The following is a 15,523-nucleotide window of genomic DNA, read 5'->3' as shown; positions in this document are numbered from 1 at the left end:
TTTTTTTGTTCAGGAGTGACTCAAAATTCTTACCGTTTGTGGTGTGTTGTGTTGTACTGTACTGTTCTTCATCCATACAACACTACAGGAGGCATTTCCTCATACCTCTTTGCCTTTTGCTGTCCTCTTTTTCAAGGATGATGTGTCCTGAGGTGCCGATGAAAAAATATCAAAATTAATTTCAAATAAAAGTTCCATATTTTATTTTGAGAAATTGAATATGCAACGCTGGGACATACATGCTTGAAAACGCCTTCCTCCATTACACTCATACCAGCCCTTTGTTAGCTGTTGTTTGTGGCCCATTGTTCACATCTTCACACATATAAACATTTCTTTTCCACCTCCACCTCCAGGCATGCCTGTGGACGTACCTTCTGGCACCTTCCGTCTGTGGCAGATCCAGAACGGTTCCAGTTTCCATGGCTGCATCCAGAACCTGTACATCAACAACGAGCTCCAGGACTTCACCAAGACCCAGATGAAGCCCGGCGTGGTACCGGGCTGTGAGCCCTGCAAGAAGCTCTACTGTGTACATGGCATCTGCCAACCTGATGGGGTCCAGGGACCGGTGTGCCACTGCCAGCCCGGCTGGAGTGGAGCGCACTGTGACCAGCCTGCCGCTAACCCCTGCCAGGGCAGCAAGTATGTTAGCAAATGTGGATCTGGTGTTTGCTACTTTATGTACAGTTACCTAGCTTAGTTCAGTGGTTCCCGAGCTATAGGTCTGTCTAAGGGGTCAACAGATAATTACAAGGGAAGGAACAAAATCAAGTTCTGCTGCACAAATTCTCAAAGACTATCATAGATACATGACATGGGGCCCAACTACACACAGTTTTCTATAAGGGAGGAACTTAAACATATAAAGATATAATATATTTTTTTGTAACTAGTGGTTATATCTGTCGGACAAATATCCTGGAGTAAAAGTACAATATCCCTTTTAGAATGTAGATGTGTATTTGCATAAAATAACATTAAATAAAAATATGCAAGTTAAGTATAACTTCTGCAAAATGGTACAAGCACCTGACCATGAAAAACTTTTTTAATGTTGCAAATCCATGACATTGCTCTGGATTTACTCATTAAGTTTGAAATTTGATTCATGTTTTCCTCTCTTGCTAGATGTGTCCATGGAAAGTGCATCCCACTGGATGCTCAGTCGTACCGCTGCGAGTGTGTGGAGGGTTACCGTGGTGCCCTGTGTAACCAGCAGGGTGAATTGTTTAACCCCTGCCGTCGCCTGTCCTGCAAGCACGGTCGCTGCCAGATCTCAGACACAGGAGACGCGTACTGTCACTGTGAAAGCGGCTACACTGGGGAACTCTGTGATGCAGGTTGGTTTGCTGACTCTCTCAAAAGAGCTGTTTAAAAGAAATTACACAATCAACACCTAAACTTACGTCTTTGGGTGTTCTTGCTGTTTATTAGAGTCCGAGTGCCGAGGGGAACCTGTGCGAGACTTCTACCAGGTACAGCGAGGCTATGCTATCTGTCAGACAACACGCATGGTCTCCTGGGTGGAGTGCACCGGGGCTTGCGATACAGGGGCCTGCTGCGCCAGCCAGAGAATGAAGCGCCGGAAATACACCTTCGAATGCAGCGATGGAACCTCCTTCAGCGAGGAAGTGGAAAAGACCATCAAGTGCGGCTGCGTGGGCTGCATGTAGCACCATTCACTCACACATTTCCTGCCACTGCTGCAGCGCAGAAGATGGATAGAAAGGAAGGAAGAAAGCAAGAAGACTGGAGCAAAGCGAAGGAGGGAAAGAAAGAAAGAAAGAGAGATTATAAAGAATATATATAAAACCTCTATCTATATATTATGGACAACAATGTTTGTAAAATAGGACATTTCCTCCCCTTCCAAGGGTGTGTGACCTACAGTAACACAGAGAAACCAACATCATGTGCAACAATGTAGAAGTGACAACAACAGCGACAAAACCATTGTATCTGCAACATTGCTCCAAGGGGTCCAGAGATTTCAAACGCGTTGCGCTCTGAGTAAGGCATCCGTCCAACCCAAATTCTCCAGTGTGAATTCCCCATCCATCTGTAAGGCCTCTGACAGCCCAGCCACCATCTACCATCTTTACTCCGTGGAGGCAGCGAGGACAGCGGGGTCCAGCCTGGCTACGAACGACAGAACAGGCAGAGAAAGACAAAAAAAAGAAGCGAGAAGCTCAGAGGGATAAGGAGAGAGCTGGACCGTTTGACTTGGCAAAGCTATCTTGAGTTGAGCTTGGCTGGGTTACCTGGACTTTGGCTGGATATGGCTTGGGTTGAGTTAAAGTTGTTGTTGGTTTGGTGTAGCAATTTCTCTGCCAGGATACAGTCATCCATCCACACATGCACATGCAGAAGCAAAGAGAAAGAAAGAAAACGTAGGGTTAGAGCGGCACATAATCCTGTGCAGATGTCATGGCTGCGAGGTTTGGTGGTCTGGTGTCACAGTTGTTCGCTGTGTGGTACCGTAACATAGAAACTCCATATAAAAATAGAGACTGCACTGACTAGCAGCACTGAAAACAGCAGTTCATCCACCTCTCTGAAGCACATGATCACACATGCATGGCATACATACATTTTACACACAACGTGAGAGGGCTTGTGTGGTGCAACTACTCTATTCTGTTCGTACAGCTGACCAATCTGGCACTGGCAGTGCCCCCCGTGTTTATCAGCCCCCAGCATGTATTGCCTCAGGGTTAGGATGATTTGCAGAATATCCCACCCCTCTTTGAGCAGGAGGCCGATTAGCCCTGCTCCATTTGATGCCTGCAGTATTAAAACTTGTGCAAACTCTTGCATGTGTGGAGAAGAGTTTGCCAACAACTATGTAGAACTTCTTAATATCATTATAAATGTTACTACGAAACAAAAGGTTGCAGAATCATCTTCTGAGTTTTGTTTTGTTCTGTCTAATTTCTCATATTGATTTATTTTTATTTTTGTTATATTTTGTTATATTTTGTCTCATGATGTAACCTAACTCCTTTAGCTGCCCCCAAACCTTCCCCTACAACCCTTTATATAGAAATGCCTAACAGATTCTAATATATATATATTTGTATTTCATTTTGGTATAGTATTTTTCTATGTTAAAGAGTAAGTCTGTTTCTGGAAGCTTTGGGACCGGTGGAAAGGCATTCAGCTGGTTCCCGAGCTGTTTTTATTTGTTGATCTCACTTGCTCCAACAAGGTAATTAATTACGTTAATTGGCCAAAAAACGCAGCAGCTGGTTGGCCTTGTTGTATAGGAGGCAGTATTGGTCTAGAAATATGTTTAATATTGTATATGTTGTCTTCCATGTGAATATTACATCTAATTCATGAGAGTCTGTGCTTGTTTTTATTTATTTTATCTAAAGGCGTTTTCCTGTAGAAAGTGAAAAGCATAAAATGTTGCTGGCATTCAAACATTTTCAAAAATTTCAAAAAAAGATTAAAAAAGGCAAAAACAATTAAGAAAAAAATAGCATAAAAATCTGTAAGGTATTTGTAACATCACTTAATAGCGAGTTACGGCAGTGTTTTCCTCCTCTCTGGCTCAGACATTCCTCATTTGCTGCAGGGGCTGGAGCTGAGATTAAGAGATGTCCCCCTCGAAATTACCTTGTGATTAACACACCACACTTCAAAGGCTTCTGATTGTTTTCATGTTAATTTTGTTGAAGTGTGCATTTACATCATTTGAATCTGAGAGACGTTTGCCACGGAAAGAAGGTGCTTTTAGTTCAACAGAGTGAAAGTAGTCAAGCTCAACTGATCATAAGCTGCTGTCAAGCCAGAAGAAACAGGATGAAGTTGCCTCTGTGGACAATGATCATCTTAAAGGTATATCATCCTAGATCTCTTCGCACAGGCAACTGTGCGACACATTACATGCCTACTACTGACAGAAAATAAACGAGAACGTTCTGGACATTTTCAGTCTGTCAGTTCTGACTGGCTATCCATACAGAAAAAAAAGAAGAAATGGTGCCAATTACAGTGAACAGTCATACCTGAATGTATAAATGTGTATAGATAAATATGACCTATGCTTATTCATGAAGTGGTAACTTTTAGCTGTTATTTAGTTTCCAATGTAAGATATAGAAATCACATCCTGTTGAAGAAGTGACAGTCCATCGGGATGGCGTAAGGCATTGTTCTCCCAGCAGATTGGGATTGTGTTCATCCATTTTGCTGATCTAAATGTTAAAAAGTCTCTTTATAGTGTGAAAGGCTGCAGACCCAGATCTCAGCCCGGTACAATGTCACATCACAGAGCTCCTATTCATATTGCTACCCATTTGTTTTACATGCTGTTGATGTGATCCCAGTGGTGTACAATAACATTAAAGAAGATCTCATAAAGGATACTGATGAACAGTCACTGTAATACTTAGGCTGTGCGCCTCCTAAAGGTGCATATTTAGTCGAATGTGACTTTCTTTTCATGTCTCCTTTCCTTCCTCTGCACTGATCTGTACTGGACTGGTGCATTCAACTTCCTGGTAGACATCTTAGTGGTGCTTGTGCTATATTGAGATGTAATTCAGTTGTCTGGTCGCCTGACCGGAAACACAGATTTTCCATCTTATGAACTATATACATATTTGTTATTGTGAACAACACAATGTCTCTGTTGTATTGAAATGGTGCAAAAACTTAAGAAATATCCCTGGTTGGGTTCTGTCTATTTGCTTTTATGTTACAGGACTGATGATGGGATTGAACTGAAAAACTCAATAATGCTGAATGTATGTAGTGCCACCGACAAAATGTTTACCAAACCTCCACTCTTTTCATTAATTAAACTTAAATGTGTGTGCTTTTAAGAGTGTGTTTGTCATTTTTTGTATGTGTCAACCATTGTTTTCAGTCTCGACTGAACCTTGAAGTCTTGGTCGATCAGATTTAACTTGGTGCTGAAGACACCTACAAATTCCACCTCCAAACAAAGATCGTTCTTGTTCGCATCACAAAGCATAAGGATTGGAAAAGAAAAGCTGCAGCACTCTATCCAAGAGGAGAAAGAGCGCCAGACGCTGAAAATCCCTGCTTTAGCTAGAAAAATGGAAGCTTGGAGGGTTTGCTGAAGAGTGAAGCAAAGTATTATTTACAGTTTATCCAAAAATCTGAGCTCTTGTCTGGGAAAACGACTCATTATTTACTAAAGGAGGGCTGGTTAGGTATTGACTTTGTAAGGGGCACAAGCCACCGATTTGATTTTTCCTTCGTTTTTTTTAAGTTCATGAAATAGAAAAATTGTTGTTTGTCTAACTGTTCCAGCTCCGTGATTGACTGTTGGCTTTTCCAGGATGTACTCTGCCTGTCAGCCAATGTCAGCTGGGATACTCTCCAGCCCTCCACACCTCTCTAAAGGATAAGCAGGTGTAGCTGATGGATGATGTGACAAGCAATTTGGCATTGGAAGAAAGGCTCATTTTAACGGGTGTTCGCTGCAGGGATTGTATTTAATGCTTTTTATTACAAAAAACCCAAGACTGTAATTAGCAATGGATGGCAGAACATTTACAATATAAACAGAAGGAAATAAATGCACTCACCATGGGATCAAAGCTTCCAGGAAAGCTGCTGTGTTGCTGCCCTTTAAAAGAGGCAGGACACTTAACCACAATGTAGATGGACACTTTTTTTGGGTCACTAAACAGTCATTTCTTCAAGTGGAAAACACTCTTTACTTTGTATTTTTAATGCATCTGTTCCAGTAGATGCTGCTGAAGTCGTCACCATAGACCGCAGCGATGCATATGAAGCAGAAAACCCCCTAGTGAGGGTCATTAGAGATGTTCTTGTGATTTGGGCTGTTCAGAATGCTCAGGCTCAGTCCATCACCTTTATTAAATTGTAGCGAATGGGCTTTATTCCTTGGTTGGCTTTCCAGCTTCAGTTGGAAAGAGAACGTTTGCATTTCACAAACTAGAGAAGCACTCAGAGAGCGCAGTACTCCGCCAAGGCTGCTCAGTGGACGTATCATTTCCGACAGATGAAGTATTTCATAAAAATTTACCTTGGTGCTGAGCACAGGCATGTGTCATGTATGTGCATGTTATGTATGGATAACGAATTGCATGTGGAGTAGTCTTATAAAGGTCTGTTGATCAGTTAATTTTTTGCAAGCCTTTGTTTTGCTAGTGTTGAAATAAAAGGTCCCTCCATGCTTTTATTTTGAAGGTGTATTTTTAATGCTACGCTTTTTTATTTTGTCACTGTTCCAGCGGCACAAGAAGTGTTTATCTAAGAAGCGGTATCTGACTTCGCCTGATAATTTCATCCAAATCCGTTAGTCCATTTTTGAGTAATGTTGTACATGGACAGAAAGACAGACAGATGGATTCACAGACAAAGGTACGCCAATCATCACTTAACTCCATCATTCCTTGGCGGAGTAACGATGGCATTTTTGTGACATTTTGGACGACATATTAGACAATGATGTTTTAATGACATTTTCGACGACATACTAAACTATGAGGATTTTTCCACATAGTGGAAAACATCCTAAAGAATGACATTTTTTTCAATATTTTGGACGACATACTAAACTATTACGTTATTTGTCATATTTTGGACAACACATGAAACTGACCTTTTTGATATTTTTTCAATAACATTCTAAACTATGACGTTTTTGTAATATTTTTGACAACATACTAAACTATGACATTTTTTACATTTTGGATGACATACTAAACTTTGACGTTTTAGTGACATGTTTTACGACATACTAAAATAGGACGTTTTTGTCATATGTTGGACGACATACCAATATGACGTTGTCATCATATTTTGGACAACATACTAAACTATGATGTTTTTGTCATATTTTGGACAACATACTAAGATATGACATTTTTGTCATATTTTGGAAAACATACTAAAATATGACATTTTTGTCATATTTTGGAAAACATACTAAACTACGACGTTTTAATGAATTTTGGGACAACATACTAAAGTATGACTTTTTTTTATCATATTTTGGACGACATATTAAAGTAGGACGTTTTTGTCACATTTTGGAAAACATACTCAAATATGACATTTTTGTCATATTTTGAACGACATACTAAACTATGACATTTTTGTCAATTTTTTGGACGACATACTAAAATATGATGTTTTTGTCATATTTTGGACGACATATGGAACTATGACTTTTTTATCATTTTTTGAACGACATACTAAACTGACATTTTTTATCATATTTTGGACGACATGCTAAAATATGACGTTTTTGTCATATTTTGGACGACACAACAAACTATGACATTTTTGTAATTTTTTGGACGACATGCTAAACTAGGACATTTTTGTCATATTTTGGATGACATACTAAAATATGACATTTGTCTGACATTTTGGAGGACATACTAAAATATGACATTTTTGTCATATTTTGAACGACATACTAAACTATGACATTTTTGTCAATTTTTTGGACGACATACTAAAATATGATGTTTTTGTCATATTTTGGACGACATATGGAACTATGACTTTTTTATCATATTTTGAACGACATACTAAACTGACATTTTTTATCATATTTTGGACGACATGCTAAAATATGACGTTTTTGTCATATTTTGGACGACACAACAAACTATGACATTTTTGTAATTTTTTGGACGACATGCTAAACTAGGACATTTTTGTCATATTTTGGATGACATACTAAAATATGACATTTGTCTGACATTTTGGAGGACATACTAAAATATGACATTTTTGTCATTTTTTGGACGACATATTAAACGATGACGTTTTAGTGACATTTCTGATGACATACTAAACTATGAAGTTTTTGTCATATTTTGGACGACACAAAAAACTATGACATTTTTGTTATTTTTTGGACGACATGCTAAACTATGACTTTTTTTTATCATATTTTGGACGACATACAAGTAGGACGTTTTTGTCACATTTTGGAAAACATACTAAAATATGAGGCTTTTGTCATATTTTGGACGACATACTAAACTATGACTTTTTTATGATATTTTGGACGACATACTAAAATATGAGTCTTTTGTCATATTTTGGACGACATACTAAACTATGACGTTTTTATCTCATTGTGGACGACATACTAAACTATGACGTTTTAGTCATATTTTGGACAACACACCAAACTAGGACATTGTTGTCATTTTTTTGGATGACATACTAAGATATAACGTTTTTGTCATATTTTGGATGACATGACAAAAACGTCATAGTTTAGTATGTCATCCAAAATATGACAAAAACGTCATAGTTTAGTATGTCATCCAAAATATGACAAAAACGTCATAGTTTAGTATATTTTGGATGACACAACAAACTATGACATTTTTATAATATTTTGGACGACATACAAAGATATGACGTTTTTGTCATATTTTGGATAATATACTAAACTGACGTTTTTGTCATATTTTGGACAACATACTGAACTATGACTTTTTTATCATATTTTTGATGACATACTAAAGTAGGACGTTTTTCTCACATTTTGGAGGACATACTAAATATGACATTTTTGTCATTTTTTGGACGAAATATTAAACGATGATGTTTCAGTGACATTTTTGATGACATACTAAACTATGACTTTTTGTCACACTTTGGATGACATACTAAACTTTGATGTTTTTGTCATATTTTGGACAACATACTTAACTATGACATTTGTCTGACATTTTGGAGGACATACTAAAATATGACATTTTTGTCATTTTTTGGACGAAATATTAAACAATGATGTTTTAGTGACATTTTTGATGACATACTAAACTATGACTTTTTTTATCATATTTTGGACGACATACTAAGATATGATGTTTTTGTCATATTAAACAATGACATTTGAGTGACATTTTTTTAAGGTTTTATTTTTGGGCCTTTTTCTGCTTTATTTGAAAGGCTAAGTGAGAGAGTGACAGGAAACAGGAGAGAAGACACGCAGCAAAGGGTTGCGAGTGTGAATCGAACCGGGCCTGCTGCGTCAGAGACCAGCCCCTATACTTGGGCCACCCGCTTAACCCATTGAGCTATACGGGCTCCCTTTTAGTGATATTTGTGATAACGTATTAAACTATGACATTTTTGTCATATCTTGGACGACATACTAAACTATGACATTTTTGTCATTTTTTGGACGACATGCTAAAGTAGGACGTTTTTGTCATATTTTGGACATTTTTTGGACATATGACATTTTTGTCAGTTTTTGGACGACATGCTAAACTAAGACGTTTGTGTCATATTTTGGACGACATACTATAATATGACATTTGTCTGACATTTTGGAGGAAATATAAAATATGACATTTTTGTCATTTTTTGGACGAAATATGAAACGACGATGTTTTAGTGACATTTTTGATGACATACTAAACTATGACATTGTCATATTTTGGATGACGTACTAAACTATGACTTTTTTCTCACATTTTTGATGACATACTAAACTATGATGTTTTAGTCATTTTTTGGACGATATACTAAAATATGACTTTTTGTCATATTTTGGATAATATACTAAACTGACGTTTTTGTCATATTTTGGAAAACATACTAAAATATGACATTTTTCTCATTTTTCGGACGACATACTAAAATATGATGTTTTTGTCATATTTTGGATAACATACTAAACTGACATTTTTGTCATTTTTTGGACGACATACTAAACTATGACATTTGTCTGACATTTTGGAGGATATACTAAAATATGACATTTTTGTCATTTTTTGGACGAAATATTAAACGATGATGTTTTTGTGATATTTTTGATGACATACTAAACTATGACTTCTTTTATCATATTTTGGACAACATACTAAAGTAGAACGTTTTTGTCACATTTTGGAAAACATACTAAAATATGACATTTTTGTCATATTTTGGACAACATACTAAACTATGATGTTTTTGTCATATTTTGGACATATTAAATGATGACATTTTAGTGACATTTTTTCAATGTTTTATTTCTGGGCCTTTTTCGGCTTTCTGTGAAAGGCTAAGTGAGAGAGTGACAGGAAACAGGAGAGAATACATGCAGCAAAGGGTCGTGAGTGTGAATCAAACCGGGGCTGCTGCGTCAGAGACCAGCTCCTATATGTGGTCCACCCGCTTAACCCATTGAGCTATACGGGCACCTTTTTAGTGATATTTGTGATAACATACTAAACTATGACATTTTCGTCATATTTTGGACAACACACCAAACTACATCATTTTTGTGATTTTTTTGGACGACATGGTAAACTATGACGTTTTTGTCATATTTTGGACGACACAACAAACTATGATATTTTTGTCATTTTTTGGACGACATGCTATAATATCACATTTGTCTGACATTTTGGAGGACATACTAAAATATGACATTTTTGTCATTTTTCGGACAAAATATGAAACGACGATGTTTAAGTGACATTTTTGATGACATACTAAACTATGACATTGTCATATTTTGGATGACATAATAAACTATGACTTTTTTCTCACATTTTTGATGACATACTAAACTATGATGTTTTTGTCATATTTTGGAAAACATACTAAACTGTGACATTTTTCTCATTTTTCGGACAACATACTAAACTATGACGTTTTTGTCATATTTTGGACAACACACCAAACTACGTCATTTTTGTCATTTTTTGGACAACATGCTAAAATATGACGTTTTTGTCATATTTTGGATAACATACTAAACTGACGTTTTTGTCATTTTTGGATGACATACTAAACTATGTTTTTGTGATATTTTGGACGACACAACAAATTATGACATTTTTGTCATTTTTTGGACGACATACTAAACTATGACGTTTTTGTCATATTTTGGACGACACAACAAACTATGATATTTTTGTCATTTTTTGGACGACATGCTATAATATCACATTTGTCTGACATTTTGGAGGACATACTAAAATATGACATTTTTGTCATTTTTCGGACAAAATATGAAACGACGATGTTTAAGTGACATTTTTGATGACATACTAAACTATGACATTGTCATATTTTGGATGACATAATAAACTATGACTTTTTTCTCACATTTTTGATGACATACTAAACTATGATGTTTTTGTCATATTTTGGAAAACATACTAAACTGTGACATTTTTGTCATATTTTGGACAACACACCAAACTACATCATTTTTGTGATTTTTTTGGACGACATGGTAAACTATGACGTTTTTGTCATATTTTGGACGACACAACAAACTATGATATTTTTGTCATTTTTTGGACGACATGCTATAATATCACATTTGTCTGACATTTTGGAGGACATACTAAAATATGACATTTTTGTCATTTTTCGGACAAAATATGAAACGACGATGTTTAAGTGACATTTTTGATGACATACTAAACTATGACATTGTCATATTTTGGATGACATAATAAACTATGACTTTTTTCTCACATTTTTGATGACATACTAAACTATGATGTTTTTGTCATATTTTGGAAAACATACTAAACTGTGACATTTTTGTCATTTTTCGGACAACATACTAAACTATGACGTTTTTGTCATATTTTGGACAACACACCAAACTACGTCATTTTTGTCATTTTTTGGACAACATGCTAAAATATGACGTTTTTGTCATATTTTGGATAACATACTAAACTGACGTTTTTGTCATTTTTTGGATGACATACTAAACTATGTTTTTGTGATATTTTGGACGACACAACAAATTATGACATTTTTGTCATTTTTTGGACGACATACTAAACTATGACGTTTTTGTCATATTTTGGACGACAGACTAAAATATGACATTTTTGTCATTTTTTGGACAAAATATTAAACGATGTTTTAGTGACATTTTTGATGACATACTAAACTATGATGTTTTTGTCATATTTTGAACAAATTCCAGACCAGACTGTCATTCAAATAACACCGCCCCCTGGCTTCGCAAAAATTTAATGCTCTATAAAAAAATTCAATATTGATTTATTTTAAGATCGGCCACTTGATCCCTCATTTTGACAATAAAAACTAACGAAAAAAAATTATATACAGTCTATGTACCGTACTCTCTTTGGCTCTTTACTTGCTGATGACCACTTCCAGTCTCAGAAAATGAAAAAATTGACCTTTTTACATTTCTGTCTCTGACTCATTTTACTTTTTTCTTATTCCAAATATAAAATGAAAATCAAAGTATTTTTAAAATTTCATATATCCCTTTTTGATCACGAAAAGGAAAAACATCTTGTATTTCAATTTTAATTTTTGTATTTTAAAATGAAAATCAAATAACCACTTGTCATTACCCGTTTCAGAATGGAAAATCCAATTGCCAAAATATACACGGACCTTGCTGTCTGGTAAAGGATGTGCCTAAACTTAGAAGCAGCTGGAATGGAGACAAGCTCTGACGGTGTTTCCTGAAGAAAGGAGTGAAGGACAGAAAGGTGAATTTGTGCTCAAAATAAGGCTGACGGCTCAACTTAATGTGTCTGTTTCGGGTTTGCTCCATATGTGACCTAAATATGTAGTGGGACTCAGAAACACCCCACAGTTTAATCATTTGTTCCTTGTATGATTTCCAACTGATAAATCACAGTCAAGTTGTAGCAGGATAGCAATCATTTGATCATCAGCAAGCCATGGATCCAGACTATAAGCCGCATTTCTGACTTCCTCTGAAAATTTTATCCAAATCCACGGATCCATCTTTGAGTAATGTTGCACACAGACAGACAGACGGATTCACAGACAAACGTACGCCGATCGTCACATAACTCCGCCGCGTTCCTTGGCGGAGTAATAAGGCGAAAGAATCACACTGGTTTCAATGAGAGGTTGCTCATTCACCCCGTTTTCTGTAGGGACTGCGGAGACAGAGGCCAACTGTTCACCAATCTGTCCCACAGTGGGAGCTTCCTGTGGTGATCAGGACTGTCGCCCGTGAAGCCGTGTGGCTGCTCATGGCAGGTCCGTGTCACGTGAAATGGCATCATTGGCTGCATGAAGGCATTTCACAAGGCTGGCGGATTTGATATGAAGGAACAGCCCTCCAGGAAAACCAATGATACAACTGCCCAGTTCACAAATATTCACGTAGAAGGGCATTGTGGCGTCATTATGTATCAATGTAGGCTCTTTTCAATTTCAACTAATGAGCACCACATAAAGCAGTGATCAGCAGGTATGCACTTCCTTTTTCAATTTTCACATCTTATCAAATTTCTTTTGTGTTTATAAACAAATGCAACACTACAAATTCACAGTACAAAAGTGTATGCTTTTATAAGAACCCTTTTAGGCTACTGATCCTTCTCCAATGTGGATTTCAACTGAGTCTGGTCAAACAGTATTTAAACAACAGTATAAATAAATCAAGAAACCAAACATAAAATTCAAACATCTTTTTATCAACTCCAACAAAAATACAAAGTTCTTAACATAAAGATGTATCATTCTTGGGATTACCACAAATAAAGCAGGTATTTCTTTCTAATATACAAAATCAAAATATTTAAATAGCAACTGTAAAGAATAAACATGTTCAAGTCTGGTATTTGGTGGGTTGTTTTAGATTTGCTAAATTAATTAGCCTAAATGGAGTTCTTAAATAACAATAAAAACATGGTGGACCTGTTTGCATGTACACATGGTTTACCCCATTCAGAGAAATGACCATATTTTAAAAAATAACACTGTGCTAAAATGGTATTTTTCCTTTGACAAATACACTAACACATGTTACTACTGTGGAAGTAAACAAACTTCACATTATGAGAACTTCGGCCTGACAGTGTGACAAAAAAAAAAAATTAACAGAATAAAACCGCAACACACTGTATACACAACTCAGAAAGTGTGATTAGACTACCCCCCCCCCCCCCCCAAAAAAAAAAAAAAAACAGATCCAGCTTGTGAGTTATTATAGGAAGGAATTATCACACTTTAATGCACCATTAATGGATAAAAGGCCATGAACTTTATTTATATTCTCCAATCAAATATACAGGATTTTCAGGCCTTTGTTCTGAGGAATTATTGTTGGCAAAGTGATGCAGCCCAAAGTCATCTCAGATGTATTTTTCTTAATGTGCATACACAATTTTGGAGGATTTTGTTATTTTTAAAGATCAGGGGCATAAATATAATGCTGGGTTTTGCAGCTGCATTGGAAGAGTTGCTGAAACGGACTCCACATTAACTACACGTTACATGCAGAAGCAGGTAAAATACTCAAAGTCACCATTTTGAGCAGAGAACAAAGGGTGCAATGGTCAGAAGTAACTGCAGAGGTACGCAGGGATGAAACCTGACCCCGAACAACAACAAAAAAAATACAAACATCTGTCAAGACACATACAGAGCACGTACGTCTGCTTTAATAAATCAGACTTCGACATCTAATATGACTATAATAAGAACAATTTCATGTTAATGCTCTGGGAAAATGGGCATAAAAATAAAACCTGTCAGTTCGGAGTAAGACAGAAATTCTGAATGCCTCAGTCAACAGAAGAATTTGCAGATGACGCAAGAGGCACATACTGTGTGAACGGAAAGAGTTTGCACGCGCTCAGTGAAGCAAATGAGTGTTGACTGCCTCTCCTGGAATCAAAAGCTGTTCTAAGTAGAGGACAGGAGTTTTCACATTTAGCAACACATTCTATTACATTACATTTCATAAATAAGGCACCTGGTCACAACAGTCACATATTCACAATGCTGTGGTTGGAAGACAGGCTGGAGATACAAAATGCCGATTTACTGTAAGTAAAAATTTTAGTCAAAGCTCCCTTCTCATATTAAGCTCTCTGAACAGTAAACGCAGTGCATGCTATCATCTAAAACAATACTTCTCTACAAAATGGCAAAAAAAAAGAAACAAAAGGATGGTGAATTAATTTACTGTCACCTTGATAACTGCATCTAAACTTGATGCTCATTATCCCGACTTTTAAAATGAGGTTTGATAGGCTCTTGTTATCTCCAGCCGTGTCGTAGAGTGCTGAAACATAAAGCCAAACAGCAACTACAACTGCTAGACATCATGTGGGACTCGACTCGTCTGTAGTCCCAGAACACAGACCAAATGCTAAGCAAATGAACCATCACATTTGCGTTTTCACACTGAAGCTTTAACAAAAGCTTAAATTAATTTCAAAATTGGTTCCTTCCTTCCATGTTTACCTCCTGAAAAATGTGTTTTCTGAAGAGTTTGGTGAGTACAAAATAGATACATTTGGTCCTTCTGAGTATATTCCAGATAAAAGAAAATCCAAAAAAAATCCTCTAAATAAAGTCGCTCCCCCTCTCTCTCTGCAGGTCCATGCTATTTTGAGAGTGATGTCCTGGTGCGCTTTGCTGGGGTCTCTAAAAGCTCCTGAGCTCTCTTGGTTGCCAGTTTTGTTGCACTGCGTGGCAACGAGGCGGCCTGACTTCTCTTCGCAGGGGACTTTAAAGCCCCGCTTCTCGTCAGTGTAGGTTCATCAGCTTTCTTGGC

At 36.8% G+C, this 15,523-nt stretch overlaps 1 protein-coding gene across 2 annotated transcripts in view; it reads left to right on the top strand.

Moving 5' to 3' along the window:
• slit1a (slit homolog 1a (Drosophila)) overlaps positions 1-4,835 on the top strand; it is a 91,459-nt gene extending 86,624 nt beyond the window's left edge. For both annotated transcript variants that reach the window (XM_022197016.2, XM_022197015.2), the window contains 3 exons: positions 357-645; positions 1,132-1,343; positions 1,438-4,835. In XM_022197016.2, coding sequence (XP_022052708.2) covers positions 357-645; positions 1,132-1,343; positions 1,438-1,676 — 740 coding nt within the window. In that variant the 3' untranslated portion in view covers positions 1,677-4,835. The remainder of the gene's footprint in view (positions 1-356; positions 646-1,131; positions 1,344-1,437) is intronic.
• The last annotated feature ends 10,688 nt before the right edge of the window (positions 4,836-15,523 follow it).

Source organism: Acanthochromis polyacanthus, chromosome 15 (assembly GCF_021347895.1).
Source record: "Acanthochromis polyacanthus isolate Apoly-LR-REF ecotype Palm Island chromosome 15, KAUST_Apoly_ChrSc, whole genome shotgun sequence".
NCBI lineage: Eukaryota > Metazoa > Chordata > Actinopteri > Pomacentridae > Acanthochromis > Acanthochromis polyacanthus.
The sequence above is the reverse complement of the archived record's forward strand: the minus strand, read 5'-3'. Positions and strand labels throughout refer to the sequence as shown.